Source organism: Canis lupus, chromosome 20 (assembly GCF_011100685.1).
Source record: "Canis lupus familiaris isolate Mischka breed German Shepherd chromosome 20, alternate assembly UU_Cfam_GSD_1.0, whole genome shotgun sequence".
NCBI lineage: Eukaryota > Metazoa > Chordata > Mammalia > Carnivora > Canidae > Canis > Canis lupus.
The window spans coordinates 45,007,484-45,032,692 of record NC_049241.1 but is presented as its reverse complement, the minus strand read 5'-3'; the positions used below and the strand labels follow the sequence as shown (position 1 = coordinate 45,032,692).

General features: G+C 59.0%; 1 protein-coding gene across 16 annotated transcripts; it reads left to right on the top strand.

The window, feature by feature from the left end:
- The first annotated feature begins 10,646 nt into the window (after positions 1–10,646).
- SSBP4 (single stranded DNA binding protein 4) lies at positions 10,647–25,131 on the top strand. Of its 16 annotated transcripts, none has more exons than XM_038566821.1 (18): positions 10,647–10,918; positions 16,777–16,849; positions 17,226–17,287; positions 17,380–17,464; positions 21,209–21,298; positions 21,785–21,850; positions 22,075–22,134; positions 22,221–22,290; positions 22,455–22,522; positions 22,610–22,677; positions 23,016–23,061; positions 23,158–23,193; positions 23,294–23,348; positions 23,443–23,513; positions 23,606–23,684; positions 24,053–24,081; positions 24,247–24,354; positions 24,722–24,751. In XM_038566821.1, the coding sequence occupies exons 1-18, from the start codon at positions 10,860–10,862 to the stop codon at positions 24,749–24,751; spliced, it is 1,155 nt and encodes a 384-aa protein (XP_038422749.1). In that variant the 5' UTR covers positions 10,647–10,859. The 16 variants fall into 16 exon arrangements, with proteins under 16 accessions (XP_038422749.1, XP_038422742.1, XP_038422741.1 ...); XM_038566811.1 differs by lacking the exon at positions 10,647–10,918 and adding an exon at positions 11,614–12,038 and having other exon boundaries at positions 24,247–24,470; positions 24,722–25,131; XM_038566817.1 differs by lacking the exon at positions 10,647–10,918 and adding an exon at positions 11,616–12,038.
- The last annotated feature ends 78 nt before the right edge of the window (positions 25,132–25,209 follow it).

The following is a 25,209-nucleotide window of genomic DNA, read 5'->3' as shown; positions in this document are numbered from 1 at the left end:
CAAGAAGCAAGCAGGCAAGGTGGCAACTCTTTTTTTTCTTTTTTCAAGATTTTATTTACTTATTTGGGAGAGAGAGTTCAAGTTTGTGCATATGTGCGAGGTGGAGGGAAGCCAAGCGGGTCCTGGGATCGAGCCCTGTATTGGGTTCCCTTGCCTAGTGGGAGCCTGCTTCTCCCTCTCCGCCTCCCCCTGCTTGCACTCTCCCTTTCTATCTCAAATAAATAAGTAAAATCTTTAAAAAATAAACACCGAAATCAACCAACAAGCCCACACAAGACTTTTGGGATAAGAGGGACGGGGCAGGGGTGCCTGGCTGGCTCAGTGGGTTAAGCATCTGCCTTGGGCTCAGGTCATGAATCCAGTGTCCTGGGATGGAGCCCCACACCAGGCTTCCTGCTCAGCAGGGAGCCTGCTTCTTCTTCCCTCCCTGCCCCTGCTCTCTCCCTATCTCTCTCAAATAAATAAAATCTTAAAAAAAAAAAAAAAAAAAAAAAGGAGGAACAGAGGAGCAGCAGCCACCCTCAGGCTGGGGTGTGAGTGGATATCCCCCATGTCCCACACCCTGGGAGGAGTTAGTGGCATCCAGCCCTAAGGTCTCTTAGAATAGGAGGAAATGAGGAAGTGCCAGACACCCGGTCTGTGTGTGTGTGTGTGTGTGTGTGTGTGTGTGTGTGTTTGGGGTGGAGGGAGGTAGGCGTGGGGTCTGGGATAGTGGGTTCTGGAGGTGGTCTGGGGGACCTGAGAGACCCAGAATCTGGAAAATTTAGAGGGGTCAGGAGTTTGGGAGACCTAGGTCCTGGGGTTTGGGGGTTTGGAAATGCTTGGCATGTGGTAAGGTATTGGGGTCTGAAGCACGGGACCTGGAAGACCTGGGGTCTGGGCCATCCTAGCTGCCACCTGAACAGGTCGTGTCCAGGCTATGGGAAGCAGAGAAACCCGGGGCTTCACTGCCTGAGGGGGACCAGAAGCTTCCAGAGGGCACACCTCCATACTCCCCCTCCATCCTGCCTGACATGCTCTTGAGCCTGGGCCTGAAACAAGCCTGAGTCCCAGGCAGGGCCAGTCCCTCAGCACAGAGACTTCCAGAGGTCCTTAGGGCCACCTACAGACCTTCAGAAATCCCCAGAGATGTCTAGAACAACTCAGAATCCCCAAGCCCCCAGGTTACCCAGAGGCCTTCAGAGATCTTCAGAGACCCCCCCACCCCCAGTAGCCATGAAAACATGGAGCCATCCCACAAAGACAAAGATAGAAATACAGAGTTCCCTGGGATAACCCAGACTCAGGGCCACCAACCTATGACCTCCTCAATATAGCCATATATGCCCAACTCCCTCTGACCCCCATGTACCCACCTTTACTGGGTGAGGCCTCAGTCCTGCCCCTGCCCCCAGTATTCCCAAGATTGGGGATCTGAAGTGGGATCAAGGGTTTGCCCTCCCCCACCATCTACCTCTCCTCCTGTTCCTGAGCTCTCATACTTATCCCTAATCTGCCCTTCTCTGGAGCCCTGATTCTCCGTGGGGCCAGAGGTTTGGGGCTCAGGCCCCAGGCCCTGTCCTGCCTGCCATTTGCATTCCCCATGCTTCAAAGCGCAGCCTTTGAATGCCAGACTTCTGTCCCAGCCTGGAGTCTGGCTGCCCTTAGGGTCCTGTCTCACCTGGGAGAGGAGGGAGGGCAAGGTGCCAGGCAGCCCAACCCAGCCCAGGAGGCCCAGATCTAAAGGCCTGGGGATCTCAAGGTGTCCAAGGGGGCTCTGGAGCCAGCAGGTCAGGACCAGAGGCAGGTGTGACAAGCCAAGGCCGGGCTGGGTACCCAGACAGTAGGCAGACACGGCCACCCCAGCCAGGCGAGCATCCAGCCAGCGATCACTGAGGTCTAGGCCTCACCTTCACCTCCCCGTGACCCAGGACCGCCACCTTAATCTCTTTAGGCCTGGCTTCCTCCTCCCTAAAACAGAGACAATGAAAACCACTCTGTGGGGCCGCTGTGAAGAAGGGCTGAGAATCAGATGTGAACGTGAGTGTGTGCCTGGCACGGGGGGTGGGTGGTGGTGGTGGTGGTGGGGAGGTGGGGGGGTGGGAGGGGTGGTGCTCAGACGCAGGAGGTGGGGAGAGGGGTAAACGCGGATCCATCGAGGCACAAGCATTGACTTCAGAAGTTTAAGGCTGGAGTTTTAATGGTGCGGAAAGACCCTGTTTGAAGTCACTTGGTCCCGTCGGTTAGAGTAAAATTTTAGAAGCCGCTGAACGCTGTTGTCCGCGGGGTGTCGTCGGGTGGGGGTGGCGCAAAGCAAACGTGGCATCGAGCACTGCGGTCGTCGCCGAGCACGTCCACCTGCTGGCTGCTTAGCCGAGGGCTGCTGGGGCCGCGGGACGCCACGCTGCCCGCCCACAGGGCTCCCCTGGGAGCAGCCCGCGACCACAGACGGAAGGCGAGCTGCCTGTGGACGCCTCACTGCCTCCCACCTCAGGTAGGACCTCTCCGAGGTGCTCCGGGCGCCCCGGCCCCCTAGGAGACCTGGCCCTCGGAGCCTGCTGCCTGGCGCCCCCTGCAGGGCTCCTCCTCTCTGCTCACCCCGACCGGGGCTTCCAGGGGTGATTCCCCGTCCCCCCCCCCCCCCGCCCCGCCCCCCACTGCAAACAGGCTCTAGGATTCTGTTCTTCAGGCCTGCTTCTCAGGGACCCCAATGAAGATAGGTAGAGTGACTGACTGGGACACCGGGCTGGCTCAGTGGGTGGAACATGCAACTCTTTATTTTTTTTTTTTAATTTACCCATTCATTTGAGAGAGAGAGAGAGAGAGAGAGAGAGAGCCCCCGCAGCAAAGGGGAGAGGAGCAGAAAGAGAGAGAGAGAATCCTGACCTGGACTTCCCTCTGAGCAGGGCGCCCAAGGCGGACTCTATCCCCAGGACCCTGAGATAGAGACCTGAGCTAAAATCAAAAGCCCATGGCTAAATGGATTAAGCTACCCAGGCAGCCAGAGCATGCAATTCTTGATCTCAGGGTCGTGAGTTGGATCCCCACATTGGGTGTAGAGCATTTTTAAAATAAATTTAAAGAGGGGCGCCTGGGTGGCTCAGTGGTTGAGCATCTGCCTTTGGCTCTGGTTGTGATCCTGGAGTCCTAGGATGGAGTTCCAACTGCAACTCTCTAGAGGGAGCCTGCTTCTCCCTCTGCCTATGTCTCTGCCTGTCTGTGTCTCATGAATAAATACAATCTTAACGATAAAAGAAAATAAATTTAAAAAATAAACTTGGGGCAGCCCCGGTGGCTCAGCAGTTTAGTGGCGCCTTCAGCCCAGGGTGTGATCCTGGAGACACCCAGGATCGAGTCCCACATCAGGCTCCCTGCATGGAGCTTGCTTCTCCCTCTGCTGGTGTCTCTGATTACTCATGAATAAAATCTTAAAAAAAATAAAAATAAACTTAGACAGAGAGAGATGTAATCTTCACCATAGCCCCCTGAGATAGGAACTGTCATTACCAGTTCATAGGAACTGATAAGACCCCTCCTCATTTTACAGGCAAGGAAACTGAGGCATGGTGTGGTTGAGTAGCTTGCCCAAGGCTCAACAGCAACTGAGGGTCGGCCCAGAATCTGTGTGGTTGACCATTACGCTACACTATGCTCAAACACCAGATGTATTTGCATCGTTCTGGAAGGGTCTGCAGAGCCATTCCAGGGCACACAATGAATCTCTATGTGGCTCCTGGATACATGGATTTGGACTTGTGTTCATGATAGTGATTGCCTGGGGCTGTGGACTAAGGAGGGTATTTTGTTTTATTTGTTAGGTTTTGTTTGTTTTTGGTAACAATTCATTCATTCCTCAAATATTTACTAAGTGCCTCCTGAATGCAGCAACACTCCTGCTCTTAAGGAGCTAATGTTCCAGGGGGAGGGCACCACGAACAGTAAGTTACCAAATTTGTTTATTATTTATTTATTTATTTTATTATTTTTAAAGATTTTATTTATTTACTCATGAGAAACAGAGAGAGAGAAAGAGAGGTGGAGACAAAGGCAGAGGGAGAAGCAGGCTCCCCCTGGGGAATCCAATGTAGGACTCAATCCCAGGAACCCAGGCATCATGACCAGAGCCAAAGGCAGATGCTGAACCACTGAGCCACCCAGGCATCCCTAAATTACCAAATTTAAAAGCGGTTAGGAAATAATAGCTCAAGAGAGAAAAAGTTAAACAGAATGTGGGAGATTTGAAGAGCAAGACGGGGTGGTTCACAGTTTTAAAAAGGTTAGTCAAAGAGGAAAAAAATGCAGAAAAGAAAGGGGAGGAAAAAAAGGATGTGCAGGTCAGAGTTCAAAATGGGAAGTTTTGGGGGTTGTAGGGGGACTGGGTGATTTTTTTATTTTTCTCCTTTTTTACTATGAAATAATGCAACGTATAAAAATTTAGATATATATCTGGAAGCCGACTTGGGGAACATGGGCAAGGTCAAGAGAAGCTGACAACATTCCAAGCTTGAATCTGGAGGTCTCAAGAGCTGTTCCAAAGGGGCACCAGGGCGAGGCCTGCAGGGACCCCGCAGGAGTTGGTGCTGCGAGTCTCTGCTGTCCTCGTGTGGCCATACTCGGGATTGCAAGTCCTGGGGGTTCCCGGCCCTTCACACCACCAGACTCCACCAGGGAGGATGGTAATGACAGTTTGTGTCACAATCAGGCTGAGACCCCTGGGGACACTGGAGGCCTCGGATCCCAGCACAAAGGGGACAGTGGTAATTTTTAATTCATTTGGTTTGCAACAGGTATTTATCGAGCTCCTGCTGTGTGCCAAGCATTGTTCTTTGCACTGTACAAAATATTCAAATTCCTGGCCCTGGGATGCCTGGGTACTCAGTCGGTTAAGTATCTGCCTCCTGCTCAGGTCATGATCCCAGGATCCTGGGATTGAGCCCCACTTCAGGGTCCCTGTTGAGTGGGGAGCCTGCTTCTTCCTTTCCCTCTGCCGCTCCCCTGCTTGTGCTTTCTCCCTCTCTCTCAAATACATAAAAATCTTTAGAAAAAAATAAACAAAACCAAAAAACAAATTCCCTGCCCTCCTAGACCTCATGGATTACTGGGGACATGGGAAATCAATGTGCAGGGCAGCCCAGGTGGCTCAGCAGTTTAGCAACGCCTTCAGCCCAGGGCATGATCCTGGAGACCAAGGATGGAGTCCCGCCTCAAGCTCCCTGCATGGAGCCTGCTTCTCCTTCTGCCTGCGTCTCTGCTTCTGTCTATGTCTCTCATGAATAAATAAATAATTTTTTTTAAAGAAAGAAATCAATGTGCAAAAACAAAATTTTCAGGAAAAATCCAGCGCAACCCAGGTTGGAGGGCCTCTCTGAAAAGACATTGCTGGAGCTCAGGCCTGAAGGATGAAGAGAAGCAACCCATGGGGAAGGGCTGAGGGAAAGGTGTCCCAGGCAGGGAGAACAGCATGTAAAGGCCCTGGGGTGGGAATGAGCTGGATGCTTGCAGCAGGATCATGCACAGAAAGCACCCAAGTTCCCCTTAGCATTCATTCCGCAGTGTTGTTCTTAAGCTGAGGGACTCCCAAATGGGGAAGAAAAGACTCCTCCCTTTTACTGCCCAGAAAGAGAGTGGGACCTTAGGTGCCATGGAACCTCTTCTGCCACAGGAAGAGATCAGAGGTCTGGAAAGGAGAGGTAAGGGAGAGATGTTGCCATGCACCCCAAAGTGGGACCTGGTCCTCCACTCTCTGCTCCGTGTCTTCAGGCAAGTTGCTTCCCTGTGCTGAGCCTCAGTTTTATCTGCAGAACTTTCTCTGTAGCTGCTACAGGCTCTCCTTTCCTCCACTCCTTTCTTCCCTGCTCCTCCCGGCAGGCCTGAGGTTTTCAAAAAATGCCTCCAATTTCCCAGAGTGAGTATCCCAGACCCAGACAGGGCAGGCATGCCAGGGGATGAAGTGCTGCCTCTGGATCACCTATGGGACTACCTCAGTATCTCTCAGGGCTCAATTTCCCCATTCTATAACATGTGGAGAAGATATGCTACCTCTCCAATGAGGCTGCTCGGTGGCTTTTCCAGGGATGATTTGATCCTGGGCTGAGCACACCAATTTCTAATGATTTGGAATTCAACTGTAGGCAGGAGGGGGAGGGACTTACTTTGTGGGCACAAGAGACCACAGAAAGTCCTGGAAACAGGGCAGGGTACCGGCTCAGGCTGAGCCTTATGGAGGATGGACACAGGTGCTGTGGGGGGAGCTGTAGACTTGGTCGAGGCTCCTCCTCCCAGTCCTGGGTCCCTTCTCTCGCCTAGAGTTCATCGCAGCTTTGCAAGCTTGGGAGGTTCAGTCGCCTGCCTCCCGCTCAAAGACTCACAAGCGCAGGCCGCAGCAGGCTGCACAACACGATTCACATCCAGGCTCATTCTCCATCTGGGGACTTCTGTCTCCAGGTGATCGGTCTTGGAATAGAGGAAACTGAAACTCCAAGGGGTTGCTGCCTTTTCAAGGAGCTTAGTCCATCTGAGCGAGCCTTGGCTCCCCCACCCCATCCCCAGGACTCCCGGGTTGGTGGCCTTGCTCCTCCCGCCAGGTCTCTGCGAGAACTCCCACCCCAGCTCTAGCGCTCACCGGCTGCTGTGGCTTCTCCCCTCCCGGTGTTGTTTGGGTTTTAATTTTTGTGTTGCAGTTAGAAAATTACCCATAATTACAGCTTCTGAGAGGAAACATCTCCTGGCCCAGACCCGGCTCCCAGCTGTGGCCCGCCTCCCACGCACGGCTGGGGCGGGGCTGCAGGAGCCGCCCTCCGGAGCCCGGCCCCTCCCAAAGCCTGCCACTTTAATGGGGCGGGGGGGGGGGGGTGCTGCTTCCATCTCCAGTAGGGAGGTAAACCCAAACCAGCCTTCCGAGCGACTCCTGCAACATATTCACCGGCAGCCAGGGCTGTGTCCGCAGGGAGCACAGATCCAATGGGAGGCGGAGGCTGCCAGCCAATTATCTGATGCATCATTTTATCGTAACAGTGACAAATCCAGCCAAGGCCAGTGCAGAATCCGTAATCCAGGGGAGATGGCCAAGGAAGGCAAGAAGAAGGGAGGAGAGGAGAAAAGGGAAGGAGGGAGAAGATGGAGAAGAAGGAACTAGTATAGGCCAGGCCAGGAGCCAAACTGCCCTCCAGGCAGCAGGAACAGCCAGGGCAAAGGCCGTGAGGCGGGCCTGTGAAGGGTGGATAAGAAGACTGGAAAGACTGGAAGGAAGTGGGAAGGACAGCCTCCCCCTCCCCCCCCCCCCCCCGCAGAAAAAAAAAAAAAAAAAAGACCCAGCCCTACAAGCACAGCCCGCTTCAGGCTTCCCCAGGCCCCGCCCCAACCCGGTGGTAATCCCGAGGCCGAGAATCGGCTCAGGGCTGCAGTGCCCGCGCAGCCACACAGGGGCGATCGGGAGCTGGTGAAGAGATCCGGGTCTGGGATCCAGCCGAGACCCTTTAGCCTACTCGGCTCGCGGTCCCCACCCGGGCCCCTTAATCAGTCCCCGGGGCTGCTAAGGCCCAGAGCCCCTGTCTACTTGGGCCTCTTACCGGGACAACCTCCTGCATCCCCCATGCCATCCTAATCTCCCCAGGAGCCCCATGGAGCTTCTTAAAATCCTGTTGCAGATCCTGCCCCTCAGGGCTACACACGTTCCCGTGACTCTATTGCTCTTGGAACAAATCTCAACCCGTCCCTTCGGGAGTGATCCGGCTCCCCTTCCCCCTGCTCCAGCCGCACGGCCCTCCTCGCTCTGCCTCCAGCACCTTCACCGCGCACCCATCTCAGGGCCCTTGCACTTCTGTGACTGCAGGCTGAACATTTTGTTTTCAGATCTTTCAGATCCACCCCTCCCCTTGTTAAACAAAACAAAACTCCCCTCCCCGTGCCCGTCCCTCGTACGGGTGCGGGGTGGGGGCTCTTCTGCGGGTTCGGCTTTTACAAGGCGTGCGCCCCGTTTGGATGTGCCTGCGGCTCAGCTTCCCTGACGCCGTGGGGGGCCCAGAGCTCGCTCCTCTCGGACTTTTCCGCGGGCACCGAGGCTGTGTTTGGAGATCCGTCTCGGTTGCCATGAGAACCGCGCTAGGCGCTCCAGCCGGCCGCGCCTCCCCCTTCGCAGCTCGCGCCTCCGTCTCCCTCCTCTCCCCTCGCCTCCACCCTGCTCTGGGAGCCGGGCCCACTCGCCGGCCGTCGCTGGGTCCTCTCCTCCCCCGGGAAGCCCTCCCTCTGCCCAGCATGTAGTGCTCCCTGAGGTTATCCTGACTCGCCAGCTTTTGACGGTCAGCTTTCCCCAGCAGAATCTCTGCTTCGCAAGCAGTAGCAACGCGTCCTGGCTGGGTCCCCAGGTCCCTGCACCCAGCAGACGCTCAGTAAATGTTTGTGGGGAGGTTGAAGAGTCCCAACGACTCAAGGAGCCGCGGCTCAGGGCGAAGGACCCGCGCAGGGCACACAGAACCTGGGGAGCCACGGAGCATTGGGAGATAAATAAGGGGTGCCTGGGGTAGCAGGAGGAACATCTGCAGGGCCTGGGTGTCACAGTTGTCACCAATACGCTGTGTGACTTGGGTAAGCCACACTTTCTCTGTGTCTCGTTGAAAGTGAGCGCTGGAGAGCGGTGGTGGGAGCGGGTATTACATGAGGGTGCCCTGGAGGCCCACGTCCGTCCGCTGGTGGCGTCCGGGGCGCTGGCAGTCGCCAGCAAGAGGCCCTACAGAAGCTCGCCGGCCGCACCCCCACTCGCTCGCGGCACAGGCCCCTCCTCTACCCCGGCTCCGGGCTGGGGGGGCCCCCAGCGGGAGAGGAAGCTGGGGGAGGGGACGACCGGCTGGACAGGAAGTGGGAAGGGCTGGCGTCCCCCTCCAACCCCGGCTGAGGCCCCTCGGGATGGAGGCGGGGCTGGGGCCAGCCTGGCCCTTCCCTTCCTCTCCGCCTGTCTGGAACCCTAGCGGCTCCCACTTCCCGACTGCCAGGAGGCCTGAGGGGTGGGGATCCCCACTGCGGGGCGCAGCCTCTAAGAAAGGAGGTATAACACGGGGTCAGCTGGCTGTGGGAGAGGGTACTCCCATCTAGACACTCACACGCAGACACACACGACACAGGAAACCAGAGTACACAACGCAGGTCCCAGGGAGCTAGCAATCAACCCACGCGTGGAGGCACAGGCATGTGCACATGCACGCAAACGCATACACATTTGTGAACACGTGTGACGGTGTTATTCGGCCCCGCACAACTGCCAAGGACACAACCACCTCGGAAGAGCCAGGGCCAGTTGTTCAGGCAGCAACCTTTCACTGGACCACCACCCCTCGCATAATGATGTATCCATGCACTCACACAGGAACTGCGTGTTCACAGACACACACACACACACACACACACACACTTGCAGTCATGTACAGGAAAAAAGAACACCTATGGCAAATATTCACAGAAACATCCAGACCTGGAGTCACAACTGGACTGCTTCTCCCTACTGGTTGCCAGTAGGTCCAGTGCACAGGCCTCCTCCACCCCTCCCGGGAACACTTACCTCAGTGTCTGCCCCATCTCACACTCCCTGGAAGAAGGACCCCAGGAGGGGAAATGAGTTACCCACTGCCTGCAGTCTTGACTCCTTCAGAGGGGTGATTAAATGTGGGCTGCACCCAATTTACAGGTGGCAGCACAGAAGTCAAGAAGTGGCAGCAGGAATGACCCAGTCAACAATCACCCACCGACTACTATTGACACTGGGGCAGTGCAGGGTGGCTCCCAGGGAGGGGCCCAGGTATCCCAGGAACTCCCTGTGTGGTTGTCTTTGTGTTGCATATGTGTGTTGTGTGTGTGTGTAGCTGTATCTACAGGCCATGTGACTGTGTGACACTGACACATTTATGGCACTGTGAGACCCCAGGGCTGTGTGTGGAGCCCTGTTCAGGCTGCCATGGTGTGCCCCAGGGTGACTGCAAGTAGCTGCATGGGCTCTTTCCACAGCTTGTTGGAAGCTATAGCACAGCTGAGCTTACGTGTGTCTCTCTGCGGTTATAGGTCTATGTGATGGTGGTCGGTGTGTTTTGTTGTTCTGCGAGCCACTGTGTATACGTCTGTGTGTATGACGGTGTGTCCCTGAGTGAGCTGTATGTGCGGTAGTTCTCTCTCAAGCTGTGTGTGTGTGTGTGTGTGTTGGGTCGGGTAGTTCTGCTGCGGGGTGATACACCCCGCTTTTTGCTTTATGGAACTCTCACTGGTTGTTCAAGTAGCTATGTGGATTTATGTGTGTGGAGTCCGCTGTCCGAGACTGTAGCTGCAACTGTGTGTGGCTGTGTTCCTGGGTGTACAATTTGGGCAGCTGGTCCTAACTGGGGAGTGTGTGTGTAGCCGTGATCAACTGTATCCTGCTGTGTGTCCCCAGGTGGCCGTCCCCACCCGTGCCTGCGTGTGTGTCCCCGCGCCCCTCCCACCGCGGCAGGCACTGCGCGTGCGCGCCCGGCCCACGGTCCCCACAGCGGGACCCATCCGCGCGCCCGCCATCGCCCCTTTAAGAGCGGCGCCCGCGGGCGGCAGGGAGGCGGCGGGCGGGGGCGCGCGCGGCGGGAGGAGGGGGCGCGCGCTTCCCGGAACAGCCCGCGCTGAGGGAAGAGAGGAAGAAAATAAAACCCGTGGCTGGAGCTGAAGCTGGAGCTGCCGCCGCTGCCGCCGCCGCCGCCGCCGCCTTGGCCGTCTGGAGCTCCCCCGCGCGGACGATGCCCGCGGTGCCCGCGCGGGGCTCGGGGCGGTGAGGCCCGGGGCGCGGGGTAGCTATGGCGACCGCTAGCGCGGCCCGCGGTGCCGCCTGACAGGTGTGGGCCCCGGCGGCGGCGGTGGCGGCGGCTCGGAGCAGCATGTACGCCAAGGGGGGCAAGGGCTCGGCCGTGCCCTCCGACAGCCAGGCCCGCGAGAAGTGAGTCGGTGGGCCGAGGCCGCGGGAGCCGGGGGCGGGGCTCGGCGGCCGCGCAGCTTCCGTGGGCCCCAGTGCCGGCGGGCACCGCGCGGGGCACGTGGGCGCGGGGGCAGGGCGTGCGGGGCCCGAGCGCTCGAGGGGTCGCGAGATTTACGGGGGCGCGCGAGACCCGAGGGGCGCGAGATTTGAGGGGCGCGCGAGCCCGAGGGGGCTCGAGGGGTCGCGACATGTGTGGGAGTGCGCTAGATCTGAGGGGTGTGAGGAGCTTAAGAGTTCGCGAGATTTGAGGGGCGCGTCAGACTTCGGGAGCTTGAGGGGCGCAAGGAGTCGTGAGGTTTGGGGGGGTGCGCGAGAGCCCAGAGGTCGTGAGAGTTGAAGGGGCGCGGGAGACCCGAGGTTTGCGAGATTTGAGTGGGCGCGTGAAACTCGAGGGCTAGGGAGACCCGAGTGGCTCAAGGGGTCGCGACATTTGCGGGGGCGCGAGAGACCCGAGCGGGACCTCCCCGACGGTCGAGACTTGGATGCGCGAGTTTGCGGTCGCGCGTGCGCGCGAGGTCGCGCACTGAGCGGTTTCCCACATTCTCCAGGGAAGTTTCCGGGGCGGGCGAGGCTGACCAGTCGGGGACCCCTGCCTGTCAGGAAGAGCTAGAGAGAGGAGAGGGCCTGAAGGGTACTAGCCTCAGCTCCGCGCGCAGGGCAGCTGGGTGGGGCTCCCAGTGGGAGGACCCCGGGATCTGCGAAAACACCTCACGCGGAGTTTAAAGGCCCCATCGTGTCTCATTCCCAGTCCCTTTGATGGCCAGATTTGTCCTGTGCTCGTCCATTTCTTATAGAGGGTCCCCTCTAAGCCTTGGTTTGGAGATAGGGTCCTGGTGCTAAAGAAAGTTTGGAAGACACCAGATGGCCACGTCCCCTCTTTCAATACTCGGGGGTACCCGGGCCCTGGGGAGGAAGCGATCTGCTGAGGTTTCAGGGTCTGGGGAACCGGAGAGCTCTCTCAGAAGGCGGAGATGGGGGTGGGCATACTGAAGAGGTCCGTGGGTTGCTTTGAGCATTGGTTTCTGAGATACGGACAACCGGCCTTGGAGGATTCTCACAAGGACTGGGTGAAAGGCTACAGGTAGAGCACCCCACATAGGCAGCCACCACCCCAGCCACTTCCTGCCTCTGGGCCTCGGTTTCCTCCTCCGTGAAATGGGCGTGTGTGTGGGGGGGTTACATTGCTCAGGTCCTGAGCTCTCTGCTTCTGTGTTTTTCTTCCCTGCTCACAGACCTGCCTCCTCCTCCTCTTCTTCCCTCTCAGGTCCCTGTCCTGAGCCCACTTCTTGCTCATCTCTACTCTAGGTCTGGGACAGCCTGCCCCAGAAATGGACTGAGTACCTGCTGGGTGTGTGGATGGTGGATCCAATAATAAACACTCCCAGCCTACAGGGCAGCCTGGAGGACACCTATCACCCAGAACTAACTAGCACTGCATTTGGTCCTTGGTTTCAGGGCTTTTTAAATAAGGGGACGAAGGTGGCTGGGATAGTCGAAGGCCCCTTTGTCCCCTTTATATCCTTCCCCTGTGGCCCCAGAGGTTCTGCCAACGTGAAGTGCTGCCGTTCCGTTAATGACAACCATGGTTGGTGTCACTGGGTGTCTTGTGTTTGTTCCTGGGATTGGTTTTGAGATGGGGCATGTGACCGCGGATAGTTTCTTCCTTAGCCCAGCAGATGAGGGAATCACCTTGTGTTTGCTCTGGCTCTTGCGGGGCTTCCAGGTGTGGCTGTGTGCAGCCTTGTTTGAAGGGCAGATGGGCAAGAGGTTCTTGAGAAAGGAACTAAGTCCCAGAGGCTAAGCAGAGCCAGTGGACACAGGGGAGCTTCCAAGAAGAGGGAAGGAACAGGAGGAGGAGGAAGACAGAGGTGGAATTTGTGAGGATCATCACCCTGGCCACTGGCTGAGAGAAGGGCTGTAACAAGCATGGAGGCTGCCGGGCAGATGGTGAGGAGGGTGGTCACCACCCTGGTGAGAGATACCTGAAGGCCTGGCCTTGGGGGGTGGGGGGAAGGGTGAAAAATGTGTGGGCTGGAGCAATCCTCTGTGGAGGAGTGATACAAAGCTCTGATAGGGGGTTTCTCCCAGCCCCCAGCAGCAAGTCCAGGGGCTTTAATGGGGAGGAGGATGCTGTGCTGTGCTCAGAGCATCCATTACCTACCACAGTTCTTTGTGATTACAGTGGTGGTGCCGTATTGTAGTCTACAAGCCTCTGACGTACCAGCATGTCACCTGAACAGCCCCATGTGCATTTCTTCCTGTGAGCACTTGGGGTCTGGGGACTCCATATCCTCTAGGTCACTTGTTCCTTCCATCCACCTGCCCCCCTACAGCAGAAACCCCTCCCGTGAGCACGCTCTTTGTTCTGCAGGTCATTTGCCAACCTGGTTAGGGATGGGGATGCCAGGATTTGGATCCAGGGCCCAGGCCCTTCCCTGTAACTGAGATCAGGGCCTGGACGGTGACACCTCAAGCTGGAAGCCCTGCATGAGGTAGTACCTGGAAGGTCTCAAAACAACATGGCCAGATGTCCAGGCTTCAGAATTTTTCACTCAAAAATAGCTCACAATTCTTCCCTGAGACTCTATCCTGGTAAAAATTAAAGTACGAACACATAAGAGAAATCAGAAAAACTTAAAATCTTCTCTGGCTTCTCTTTGCTTTGGGGATAAAACCCCAAATCCTTTAACATCAAAATACTAAGCTAACTTTTATTGGTGCTTACCAGACTGCCTGTGTTAATCCTCCTGACGTTGCAGGAAGGAGTCCCAGTGTTGGTTTATTCATTCATTTGGGGTAGCTAGGGGCCCAGAATGCCCTGGGCTCTGTTGTATGTAAGCTCAGTAGTGAATGAAAGACACCAAGTCCCTGCCCTCCCAAAGCTATATTCCAGAAGGAGCTACAGGCATTGAGCAGAGAGATGTGTCAGAAGGAGATAAATAAGTTGATTGGGGGGTGGATGGGGAAGAAGGAGGTTAGGTGTGACAGAGAAGACTGTGACAGGTGATATTTGAACCATATAGGTCTCTAGGTGGAAGTGCCCCAGCTGGGGGGACACCATGTGCAATGGCCCTGGGGTCAAGGATGCCCAGTGTGCATGTGTTGGGGCATTGGAGGGAATGAAGGAGGAGTGCTATAGGGTGTGTGTGTAGACTCTAGAGGCTGGGCTGGGGAGGAAGCAGCCCTTGGGGGAGCCCTGTAGAAATCCAGGTAAGAGGTGGTAGTGGCCTGGACCAAGTGTGGTAGAGGAGGTGGGAAGAAGGCTCCAAAGTAGAAGAGAGAGCATTTTCCTTAAGTTTTTTTCCCTAAATTCTGTAAGTGCAGTGAGCTCAGAGGGATGGATGGGTGCATATTCACAAACCTGTGTACCTTTATGAGTCAAGGCCAGATTACCCAAGTCAGGTCTTGGGGGATTGGGGGCAGGGGAGGTGGGAAATGAAAAACCTGGGTGGGGAGCCTATTAAGGCTGGGCCATTAGATGTCTTGTGAACCCCTAGGTTGGGGGGGCCAGGCTGGTGCACCCCATGGGCAGCTGCATACAGATATCATTAAAAGGGAAAGGAGGCCACCTAGAGAAGTGAAGGCCTAAGGGCTGAGCTAGTGGAGGGGTGAGGGGAGCAGGCAGGGCTAGGGTCCTGGACCTGCATCCTGGGTCAGATACCACCACTGAACAATCGGGGGAGGGGGGGGCAAAGGGGAGATGTGGGAGGACCTGATGGCTGGCAGTGTCCAAGCTCTTCGAGCCAGAATGCCCCCAGGGCAAGACTGCAGCCTCCCTGTCCCTATTCTTACCCCTACCTACCTGGATCCCCGTCCCATCTCGCTCCCTTAACTCCAAGCATCTCACCCCCAGACTTTCCTGCTTCCTGCAGTGACCCCCAATATGAGTGAGGGCCTGGCCAGACCTCTCTCAGCCTCTCTCCTTGCCTGGGTTGGTGGGCAGGCCTGTGCCTGTTGGCTCTGCTCCAGCCCATTGGCTTTTCGAGTTTGTTCCTTCTTTGATGGATGTGGAGCTGGCATATGCAGACTACTCAAAGGCTCAGGAAGCATCTGGGAAGGAAGAGAATGATAGGAGTGAGTTGGACAGGTAAAGGAGGTAAACCTGGAGGTCACGGGGCTGGGAAGGCTGAGAGGGGTGTGATGACTTGGCGGAATCCACAGCCAGTCTTCAGGAAGACCCACACTTGGAGCAGCGTGTCCACCGTGGGCTATACCCCTGTATACCCTGTCCCTGTTGGGGGCTGTCACAACTCCTTTGGTGTGGTGTGAGGTGGGACAGCTGTCCTGCCCAGTCCCTCCGATGCCCGCCTCTTGTCCTTCCCTAGCACGGACTACCTTCCAGCCCACCAGGGAACTCAGCTGCTTCCTACTATTGCTTCCCTGTCTCCCTGCAAGCAGGGAGCCTCCAGGGGTACAAGCATCTTTTGTGTTCACTGCACAAAGAGGTGCTGGGCTAATGTTGAATGAATGAAAATGGATGGGTGAAGGAAGGGGATCCAGTGTAAGGACAGAACCCATGGGGTGGAGCAGGGTGCAGGGGCCAGGACAGAATGGCTGGAACTGCCTCAGTGAGGTCTGAGAGGAGCTGCAGAATGGAGGTGATCTGATAGGGGGCGGGTATGTGAGGATCAAGAAGTCTGGCTGGGAAGGTGGGAGAGAACAGGAACATGAGTCAAAGCCGGGTTATTTTAGGATGGGGCCCTCAGCCAGGGAAGGGTAGCCAGCTGAGCAGGGAGGCGTACTGAAAGGGCTTCCAGCTCAGGCCAGCCCTTGGGGAGCCCCCCCACCCCAGTCTTGGATCTAGACCCAACCCTCCCCCAGCCCCTACCTAGGGCCTAGATAGCACTGGAAGGGGCTGGTAACTGTGAAATGGATGGATGGGAAATGGGTGACCCCAGGAGGTAGGAAGTTGTTTCTCTGCTTGCTGGTAGAGAAGACTGATGAGAGGGGGCATGGGGGCTGAGGATGCAGAGGCTCTGAAGGTGGTGTAGAGGGGCCGGCCTCCCTTTGTGGCCTGCGGAGGACACTGCTGGTTGGAAGGTGGCCTGTGTTCTTGGGGCCTGCAGCAGCCAAGTTGGTGCATCCAGGAGTACTGGGCACTGTGTTTCCACGAAGTAGTGCCATGGCAGCCGAGTGGCACTGCAGGCCCCCCTGTCCCTCACCTACCCTTACTTCTCCAGACTCCCCCTGGAGGGCTGGTATAGATAGGTCATGGCGACCAGTGGTGGATGGGTGCTGATCTTGAGAAAGAGTGGGGGTCCAGGGACACCTGGAGGAGGAAGACTTCAGGCTAGAAGGTCCCTTTCTTTCCCTAGCAGACAAGACTGGAAGGAAATTAGGTATTGAGCCCTGGCCACATGGTCTAGGGTACCCACTGAGAGATCCCATCCAGGGCCCAGTCTGGAGTGACATCCAAGAGTCTGTCTTCTGGCCAGAAGACCTCCCAGGGACAGAGGCTATTCTGGGGTCTCATCATTGGCAGAATGGGGCCAGGACTTGGTCCACGAGTTGTTGAACTGAGCAGAATTTGGCTTACAAGTCAGGGCAGGGACTGTTGGGAGTGCTGCCTAGAGGAAGGGCCTGCAGGCTGGGTATTGATGGATATGTAGGAGTTGGCGAGTCAGCAACTGGTGAAGCCATCATATCAGGGTGGGAGAGATGTGGGGGGTTGGGGAACCAGTGGGGGGCAGTGAGTGAGGCTGGGGTTGGTATCACAAAGGGCTTATGGAGGCCTCTCCCAGGGACTCTTGGAGAGGGGCTGCAGGGATGGCTGCAGGCTCTGGAGAGCCTGAGCCAGCCCCCACCCTGCCTGCCTGCAGGTTGGCGCTCTATGTGTACGAGTACCTGCTGCACGTCGGTGCCCAGAAGTCAGCCCAGACCTTTCTGTCTGAGGTAAGCCAGCCTTGCCAGGCAGAGCTCCCCCTGCCCCAGCTGGGCCCTTCCTTACTCCCCATACCTGGCGTCCTCTCCACCTTCTTCCCATTGGGGCTCCAGTGGTGGGGTTGCGTTGTCCCTCTGCTGGCCCAGGGAACTGAGGGCTGGGCCGGGTCAGGGCCCGTGGGCTGGTGTTGGGGCATCTGTCTAGGCATCCAAGGATCTGTGCCTACTTCTCCACCCTTTACCCAGTTATCCCCCGCCCAGCACCCTTGCTCAGGCTATTGGTTCCCTGCTCCCCAGGCGCCAGGCTGGGCTGGAGCTGCTTCAGGTTGGAAGAGGTCAGGCAGGGCCAGGCAATGGTCCCCCTCACTGTATTGCCTTTCCCCTGCAGATCCGATGGGAGAAGAACATTACGCTGGGGGAGCCCCCAGGCTTCCTGCATTCCTGGTGGTGGTGCGTGTGGGGCTGGCCAGGGTGGGCCATGGAGGGGGGCTGGGTGGGGACGCATGGGGAAACCATCGTCCCCCCACCCCTGCCGCCCACAGCGTGTTCTGGGACTTGTACTGTGCAGCACCCGACCGCAGAGAGGCGTGTGAGCACTCAAATGAGGCCAAGGCCTTCCAGGACTACGTGAGTCCCTGCCCCAGGGATCCAGCCCAGGGCTCATGGGCATGGGCCGGTTTCTGGGCCTGTGGCCTTGGGGGCCTGCATGGCCTGAGGCTGGCTTGGGTGGGCAGGTGGGTCTGGCATTGGGGTTTGATCTAGGATGTTGGCCACTTCTAGGGAGTCCCTGTGCCCTCTACTCAGTCTAGGATCACTCACAGGGTGGGGGAGGCTCCTTCCATTGCACCCAGCTCCTGAGCCACAGCCCCGCTCCCCCCTCTTCCCTGCACCTTCCTGAGGCCAGCCCCCACCTCTCCTCCTCTTCATCTGAATCCCTGGGGGAACCAGGAACTCCTACCTTCCCATCTGCCCAGCTGGGTGTATGTGTTGGGGGTTGGGGCCACCACTGCGAGTCCCCTCCTACTCCAGCCTTTCTGACCCAGGCGGGGGTGGAGTGGGGTGGGGTGGGGGGGTGGTAGGGGGAGGTTGGCTAACTGGCAGGTGTACCCTTGAGCAATAGAGGCCCAGCCCTGGGCACACTTCCTGACTTTGGTGACGGGCTGTTGACCCCTACCTCTTTGGCCTCAGTTTGGCCAAAGATGACTGGAAGTCAGGGGCCTGTCTGGAGAGGAGAGAGGATAACATGAAAGGGCTGGTGGCATCTTGTCAGGGGAGCAGATGGCCGCCCCTGCCTTTATCCTCCTGGTCCTGGCTGTGGGGCTTGGCCCCCTGGCTTCTCAGAGAAGTCTCTGGCTGGACAGGAAGGGCTTGGGGGCTCTGGGCTCACTGGGGTGGTGGGGGAAAGCAGCAGCTCAGCTGGAGTCCAGGGGTGGTGCAGCTCTCCAGGAGTTCCCCTCCCCCTGGTGCACCCACTCTCCTACAGCTGGCGTTTTTGTCTGCACCCCGCTGGGCCCCCTCAGGCTTCCCGGGCTTGGCTGTCCCCATCTCACTCTGCAGTTGGCCAAGGTCACACACCGCCTCCCCACCTAAGGCTCCCCCACCCTGCAAGGGAAGGCCTCTGTAGAGCTGGGGTGCAGCTCGCAAGAGCTGGGTTTTCGGGGTTTCAGTCCCTCTGCAAATGTACGCTGTGCAGGGTTGCCGGGGACACACTGTTGGTCCCTGTCGGGTCCCACTGCCCGTGTGCCATCCCTCTGTCCCTCTCCTGCCAGAACTGCGGCTCCAGGGGTGTCTGGAGCTGCGTGCGTGCGGAGTGACTCCGCATGGGTACTCACTCCCAGTCAAGCCTTAGCCCCTCCCAGCCTGTGCAGCGCCCCCTTCCCTCCCCACCCCTGCCGCGGCCTCTAGCGGCCTCTCGGGCCCCTCTGGGGAGGGCAGGAAGGCGAGCGCTGAGTTCTTCACATTGACGGGGGCGCGCTTCCCGAGAGCGCGCCGGTTACCATGGCAGCGGAGTGCATCGGGGAGCCGGTGTGGGCCCAGCAGGCGTTGGGGGCGGGGGTGGGGGGGGGAGGGCCCTGGCCCCAGGATGACGGGTTCCCTGAGGCTGCGGGCGCACATCCTGCCCGGCAGCTGCTCTGACGTGGGGGGAGCGCCGTGCTTGCCTCGCCTGTGGGTGTAGGGGGGGAAGGCCTCGGAGTGGGGGCTCAGTTTGCCCCTCCTGGCTCCACAGCCGACCTCAGCGTCTCCAGGAAACGCTCGGGCGCCCAACCCGTCGTCATAGCAACGCGGGAGGGGCCAGGGCGTCTCCGGGGTGGATGATTGACGTGGGGGGTCTAGCTCGGGCCACCCGCCAGGGAGGGTGCGCCCGCCGGGTATTAACCCTTCTGGGCCTAGAGTTGGGGAGCTGCAGAGGCTGAGGGGTGCCTTATCTTCTCCCTGCCCCCACACCTTGTAGGCAACCCAGAGAGCAGCTGCCCCCCCTCCCCACCAGGAAATGCTTTGGCGCCTGTTGTGGCTTGAAAGGGGCGGGGGGACTCCTCTCCCACCCTCCCTGCGGTAGGTTGGGGGGAGTGGACAGACCGAGAGCTCAGAAGTACCTCCTCCAGCCACTGAGGCAGGCACGAATAGCTGCTCTAGGTGTCAGGCTGTGTGTCTGTTGAGGGGATGAGATGGAGGTAGGGGGAACCTGGCAGTTTGGAGGGGGCAGGGTGAGAGCTTTATCCCCTACTCTTTTTTTTTTTTTTTTTTCAAGATTTTATTTATTCTTGAGAGACACACAGAGAGAGGCAGAGACACAAGCGGAGGGAGAAGCAGGCTCAATGCAGGGAGCCTGATGCAGGACTCAATCCCGGGACCCCAAGATCATGCCCTGGGCCAAAGGCAGGCACTCAACCGCTGAGCCACCCAGGCGTCCCTATCCCTTACTCTTAGGGTCTCTTGGACTTTCAAAATGTTGGTGCTGGGCCCTGGGAATGTTTTCAATCACTGTAGGCCTTGGGAGGTGCCCGCCCAAGCCTCCGGCCCAGGTTGGGGCCTGGGCAGGAGTCCTTCAGAGGCTGATCTTTGAGAAGGGGCAGGAAGAGGAGGCAGCTTGCAGTACCCAAGGGGAAGGGTATGTCTTCAGGGGTCCTGCTCTGACCTAGCCGAGGGACCCTCTCCCCACTTCTGTGGGCTAGGAAATGCTGTGTGACTGTGGGCAAAATGCTTAACTTCTCTGAGCCTAAGTGGCTACAGTTTCGCAAATTCCTGAGCATCCCTGGGTGATAGCCTGTGCCAGTCCCAGGGATACCAGTGACCCACACAGACCATACCCTTCCTCTTGAATCCTGTCAGGGGTGGAGTGGGGGTAGATGGTCCAGACAGTTAAGAGTCAAGGGGCCCCCAAGGAAGTACTCTCTTTACTCAGTCCTTGCAGAGTTGTCCTCCTTCCCTATCCTTTGATGTGTCCCCTCTGTGCTGTAGACTAGGCCTCCATTTCCCTCCTCCCTGCTCTGTTCCCAAAGGCAGACAGGTCTGGGACTTGGAACCTACCAGAGGAAGTGGCCTGTCAGCCTGTCCCCCTGCCAGCTCTGGCCTGCCACCAGCATCTCCACCCTCTGCTGACATGGGAACTCCCCTGTCTAGCACCCGGTCTTCTCCCCTCCTCCAACTGAAGAGAGGTTGGGAGCCTGGAGACCCCACCCCAGTAGTCCTGCTCTTCCTTCCACTCCCTACTGGACGAGGAGGAGGAGTGGTCTGCACAGCAGCTCTAGGGAGGAGCCCTCTGGGAGGGAGTTTCCTCTTGAAGCTGCCAATTGATTTTTGTGTGTTTGGGGTGTCTTGTGTCCAACTGGGAGTCCAGCTAACCTGCCTTTCCAGCCAGGAGGACATAGGGCCTGTTGGGATGGGCCTGGAATCCGGGACAATGCTCTCACTAGTCTAAGGTGAGGTTCCGATGGAAAGAACAAGCCTGTGCCGGATGCAGGAAGCACATGCTCACTGGAGTCCTGGCATTTTCAGACCCCCAGAATCCTCTGGCTTGGGACTGACTCCTTGAGGGTGGGATCCTCAGGTCTCTGGCCTCCTTCCTGGGCTGTGGACTGTGCCTGGCAGGGTCTCGATTACCTCCAGTGTCTTGGGTACAGCAGAGGGACACAGCCTGTGTCCACACAGCACATCTCAGGAGGAGGCTGAGTTAGGGTTTCTAAAACCAGGACAGAGCCGGGAGGCTGCTCTTCCTTCATCCAGAGAAGCCTGCAGACATCCTCACAGGGGCAGAGGATCACATGGGCCAGGTCCCTTGTTCTGTGGAGTGGGCTGCTTGCCGAGAGGAGGGGACACTGAAGTAGGAAGTGACCTGACCTGGTCTCCCTGGTCTCCTCCCACCCCTCACAGAGCGCTGTAGCGGCTCCCAGTCCTGTGATGGGGAGCATGGCCCCCAATGACGCAATGGCAGCGGGCCCCATGGCACCCGGATTCTTCCAGGTACAGCCAGGACTGGTGCCCCACCCCCCACTCCAACTCAAGTGGGCATGTGTTGGAGGGTGACAGGTGTGGGCGATGATGGGGGTGGGTGAGTGCTATGTGGGGAGAGGCCCCGCCAGGTGGGTAGGTGGATTATTTGCTTGCAGGTCTCAGTGGCACCGGCAGGGTGGGCTGTTTGGGCTGGGCCTGCGGCAGGAGAGGGCCTCCTGCCGGGTCTCCATGTGGTTGGCCTGTGCGTGCTTGGTTGCTAAGGGCCTCAGAGCATGGCTCTCGGAGCCATGCAGCTTGCCCATGACTGGTCCCCTAGAGTCCCTCACCCCAAACCCCGTTTTCCACTCCGGGAAGTGCAGGGCAGGCCCACCCTCACCTCCACGGTGCCCGCCTTCACGGCCACCCTCTATGGCCAGGCCCAGCAGGGCCAAAGAGAAAACAGTGAAGCTTCAGTGGACCTCGCTCCTCCCAACCCACCTGGTTCTGTCCTCCTAGGGCCCCCTCGGCTCCCAGCAGCCCCCCCACAACCCCAACGCCCCCATGATGGGGCCTCATGTTCAGGTAAGGACCTATGACGCCCTGTCCCTCCACACACGCACATCCCAGCAACTCGAGCCCCTTGGCCCCACCGCACTCATGCACCAGGCACTGGCTGGCTGCGGTTTGCTGGCTGGTCCTGGAGGAGGGGGCTGTCCAGGCTGGGGGCCCGGGCGCCGCAGGGACGGGGTAGCTTTGGGGGGTGAGTGGGTGGTGGGAGGTGCTGATCCCCGGCCCACCTCTTCCAGCCCTTCATGTCACCGCGGTTCCCAGGGGGCCCCCGGCCCACCCTGCGGATGCCGAGTCAGGTGAGAGAGGGATGAGGGGAGGGGGGGGCAGGAGTTGGGCCAGGGGGGGGGTACCCACTCTCAGTGCTGCCACACCCCCTCCGCAGCCTCCTGTGGGCCTCCCTGGCTCCCAGCCCCTCCTCCCTGGCACCATGGAACCCTCCCCGAGAGCTCAGGGTGAGTACAGAAGCTCCAGCTGCTGCCGCTCCCCACCCAGTAGGACCCCAGCTCCAAGCTCCATGTCCCTGCCACCTCCTGGTGCAGAACCGCCCCCATCCAACCCATGTGCGCACGGGGGAGTGTTACTGGCCTGAGCCCTCTTCCTTCTGTCCCCGCCTCAGGGCATCCAAGCATGGGCCCGATGCAGAGAGTGACACCTCCACGGGGCATGGCCAGCGTTGGACCCCAGGTGAGGGCTGGGTCCAGGAGAGGAGGTGCACGTCAGGGGCTTCCCCCAACACCTTGGCCTGCACTCACAGCCCTTTTGCTTTTCCAGAGTTATGGAGGTGGCATGCGGCCCCCACCCAACTCCCTCGCCGGCCCAGGCCTGCCCACCATGAACATGTAAGGCCCGGAGAGAGACCCCTGGAGTGTGCCCATGTGGGCCACCATTCAGCTTCGTAGGCTCGCTCTGCTGAGGCAGACTCAGTCTGCACTACAGTTCTGCTGGTTTACTCTGCTGTTGGGTGGGGAAACTGAGGCCCAAAGGCCAGTGAGTGATAGGATGGGATTTGCAGGTTGACCAGAATCCATCCAGGGATGCATTACCATCTCAGCCAGTGTCTGCTGCTCTGCGGGCCTGTTTGAAGGGTACATGGGGTGGGGGGGAATGTCACAGAGTGTGTAGTGGGGGCTGTGCACCACCTGGCCCCACCCCAGGGTCCACCCACTGTTTCTTCCAGGGGCCCTGGAGTGCGAGGCCCGTGGGCTAGCCCCAGTGGAAACTCGGTGAGTGGCAGGCTGGCCGGCCAGGGGAGGGTGGGGGATGGGTCATCAGGGTGGGGGTGCAGTGGGCCGACTGCTCATGGCTGCCGCTCTCCCCAGATTCCCTATTCCTCCTCCTCCCCCGGCAGCTACTCGGTGAGTGAGGCTGTGGCTGGGCCACTTGAGCCAGGGGGCAGGGGTGCTGGGTGGCAGATGGGGGCTCTTTCTCACCTGCTCTGTCTCCTTCCTTGTGCAGGGACCCCCAGGAGGAGGTGGGCCCCCTGGAACACCCATCATGCCCAGTCCTGGAGGTACTACAGCCTGGGTGGGGTCCAGGGAGGGGTGTGCTTGCCTGGAGAAACCCTCACCGCCCCCCATCACCTCATGCACCAATATCTTCCCTAGACTCTACCAACTCCAGCGAGAACATGTACACTATCATGAACCCCATTGGCCCGGGTGCCGGCAGGGCTAATGTGAGTAGGGGTTACAGGGTGGGGGCAGCGGAAGGCGGTGGCCCTGCGGGGGATGGGGTGACTCGAGTCCCACGCTGCCCCTCCGCCCGCAGTTCCCGCTCGGTCCTGGTCCAGAGGGCCCCATGGCGGCCATGAGTGCGATGGAGCCTCACCACGTGAATGGATCCCTGGGTGAGTGGGCGTCCGCAGACACCCGCCCCCCCCCATGCCCCAACACCGCTACCTCACGGGCCTTTTGCGCCCCCTGGTGGTTGGTCCTGCCCGTCTCCCTCGTTTCTCTGGTGGTGTCCCTGGTGGAGGGGCCGCGATTGGGGGTAGGGGAGGAGGTTCCAATAACTAAACCCAGTGTGCCATCACTGACCCCCGTCTGGACCCTCCATCTGGGACCCCCAGCGGTGCACCAGTGGGCAAAGTCCTAGGGACAGGGCGGGACAAGTTCGGGGAGGTACGGGTGACCCTGGGGCTGGGGGAGGGGAGGGTGTTGGTATGGGCCTGGCGCAGGCGCATCTGAGCTGCGGTCCACGGTGTGTCGTCCGCAGGCTCGGGCGATATGGACGGGTTGCCGAAGGTGAGGAGCCGCGCTCCTGCGTGGGGCGGGGCCTGGGGCTTCTGGGGTGCGAGGGGTGCGAGCTTGGCTAGGGCTGTGAGGCCTAGTCCGGGTTGGGCCGAACAGGGGTGGGCAGGGCCTGCCCCGCGGGGCGGGGAGTACTGCGCTGACCACAGCCGCCCCCAGAGCTCCCCCGGCGCCGTGGCCGGCCTGAGCAACGCCCCGGGCACCCCGCGGGACGACGGTGAGATGGCGGCCGCCGGGACCTTCCTGCACCCGTTCCCGAGCGAAAGCGTAAGCGACTGCGTCGACTCCCCCCCCGCGGCGGCGTCGGGCCGGAGGGGCCTGGCGGGCAGGCCCCGGCGGGGCGGCCGGGGGGCCAGAGCAAGACCGTGACCGCGGCGGGCCAGGTGGGGGGGCGGCCGCGGCATCCTTCCCCTCCCTCTCCCCCCTACCCCCCCCACTCCTGCCCTAATCTCACCAGCCCGCCCCCAGTCCCAACCCCACTCTGGGACCCGCACCCCAGGGCGGCCTCCCCATGCATCACCACCTGTCTCTTCCCCTCCCTCCGCCCCGCCCCCCACTCTCCCCTGGGGGGCGGGTCCCAGCCTAGGCCGGAGCTGAGCCCGCCTCCGCGCGCCACCCCCTCGTCTCTCCGCAGTACTCGCCCGGGATGACCATGAGCGTGTGATGGGGCAGCAGCCCCTTGCCCACTGCCGGCCTCGGCTTCTGCCCAGTGCCCCTGCCTGGGACCAAGGTCCAGGGGCTCGGGCAGTCTGCTGGGTGAGGGTCTGAGGTCACACCTTGGGTGACTGTACTCCATCCAGTTCAAGGATTGGACAGCTGGGAGGCCCCGCACGAAGGACTCTCATTTTATAAAAAAAAAAAAAAAAAAAAAGACAAAACAAACAAACAAAAAAAAAAACGCAAGGACCTCAGAGACGTTCTTTCCTTATAGGCCCTACCCGCCATTTCTATTTTGTCCCAGGGGGCTCCTTGGGGACCTCCTTCCCCCCTGGATGGCAGGGGTGGGACCCATCAATAAATGTAACTTGGTTTTGGTTTTTGGTATCTGGTCTCAGATTTCTTTGCTTGGGCTTGCAGCCACAATCTCCTATCATGGGGTTAGACAGAGGCCTCAGGGTTCTA

What these genes read in the sequence shown, in the direction of transcription:
- SSBP4 (XM_038566810.1), top strand. Translation starts at nt 11,929, where the DNA reads ATGGGGGTGGGCATACTGAAGAGGTCCGTGGGTTGCTTTGAGCATTGG. An exon ending in TTCCTGCATTCCTGGTGGTG is followed by an intron (nt 17,288 to 17,379) that starts GTGCGTGTGGGG and finishes TGCCGCCCACAG; the next exon opens with CGTGTTCTGGGACTTGTACT. An exon ending in CCTCCCCCGGCAGCTACTCG is followed by an intron (nt 23,194 to 23,293) that starts GTGAGTGAGGCT and finishes TTCCTTGTGCAG; the next exon opens with GGACCCCCAGGAGGAGGTGG.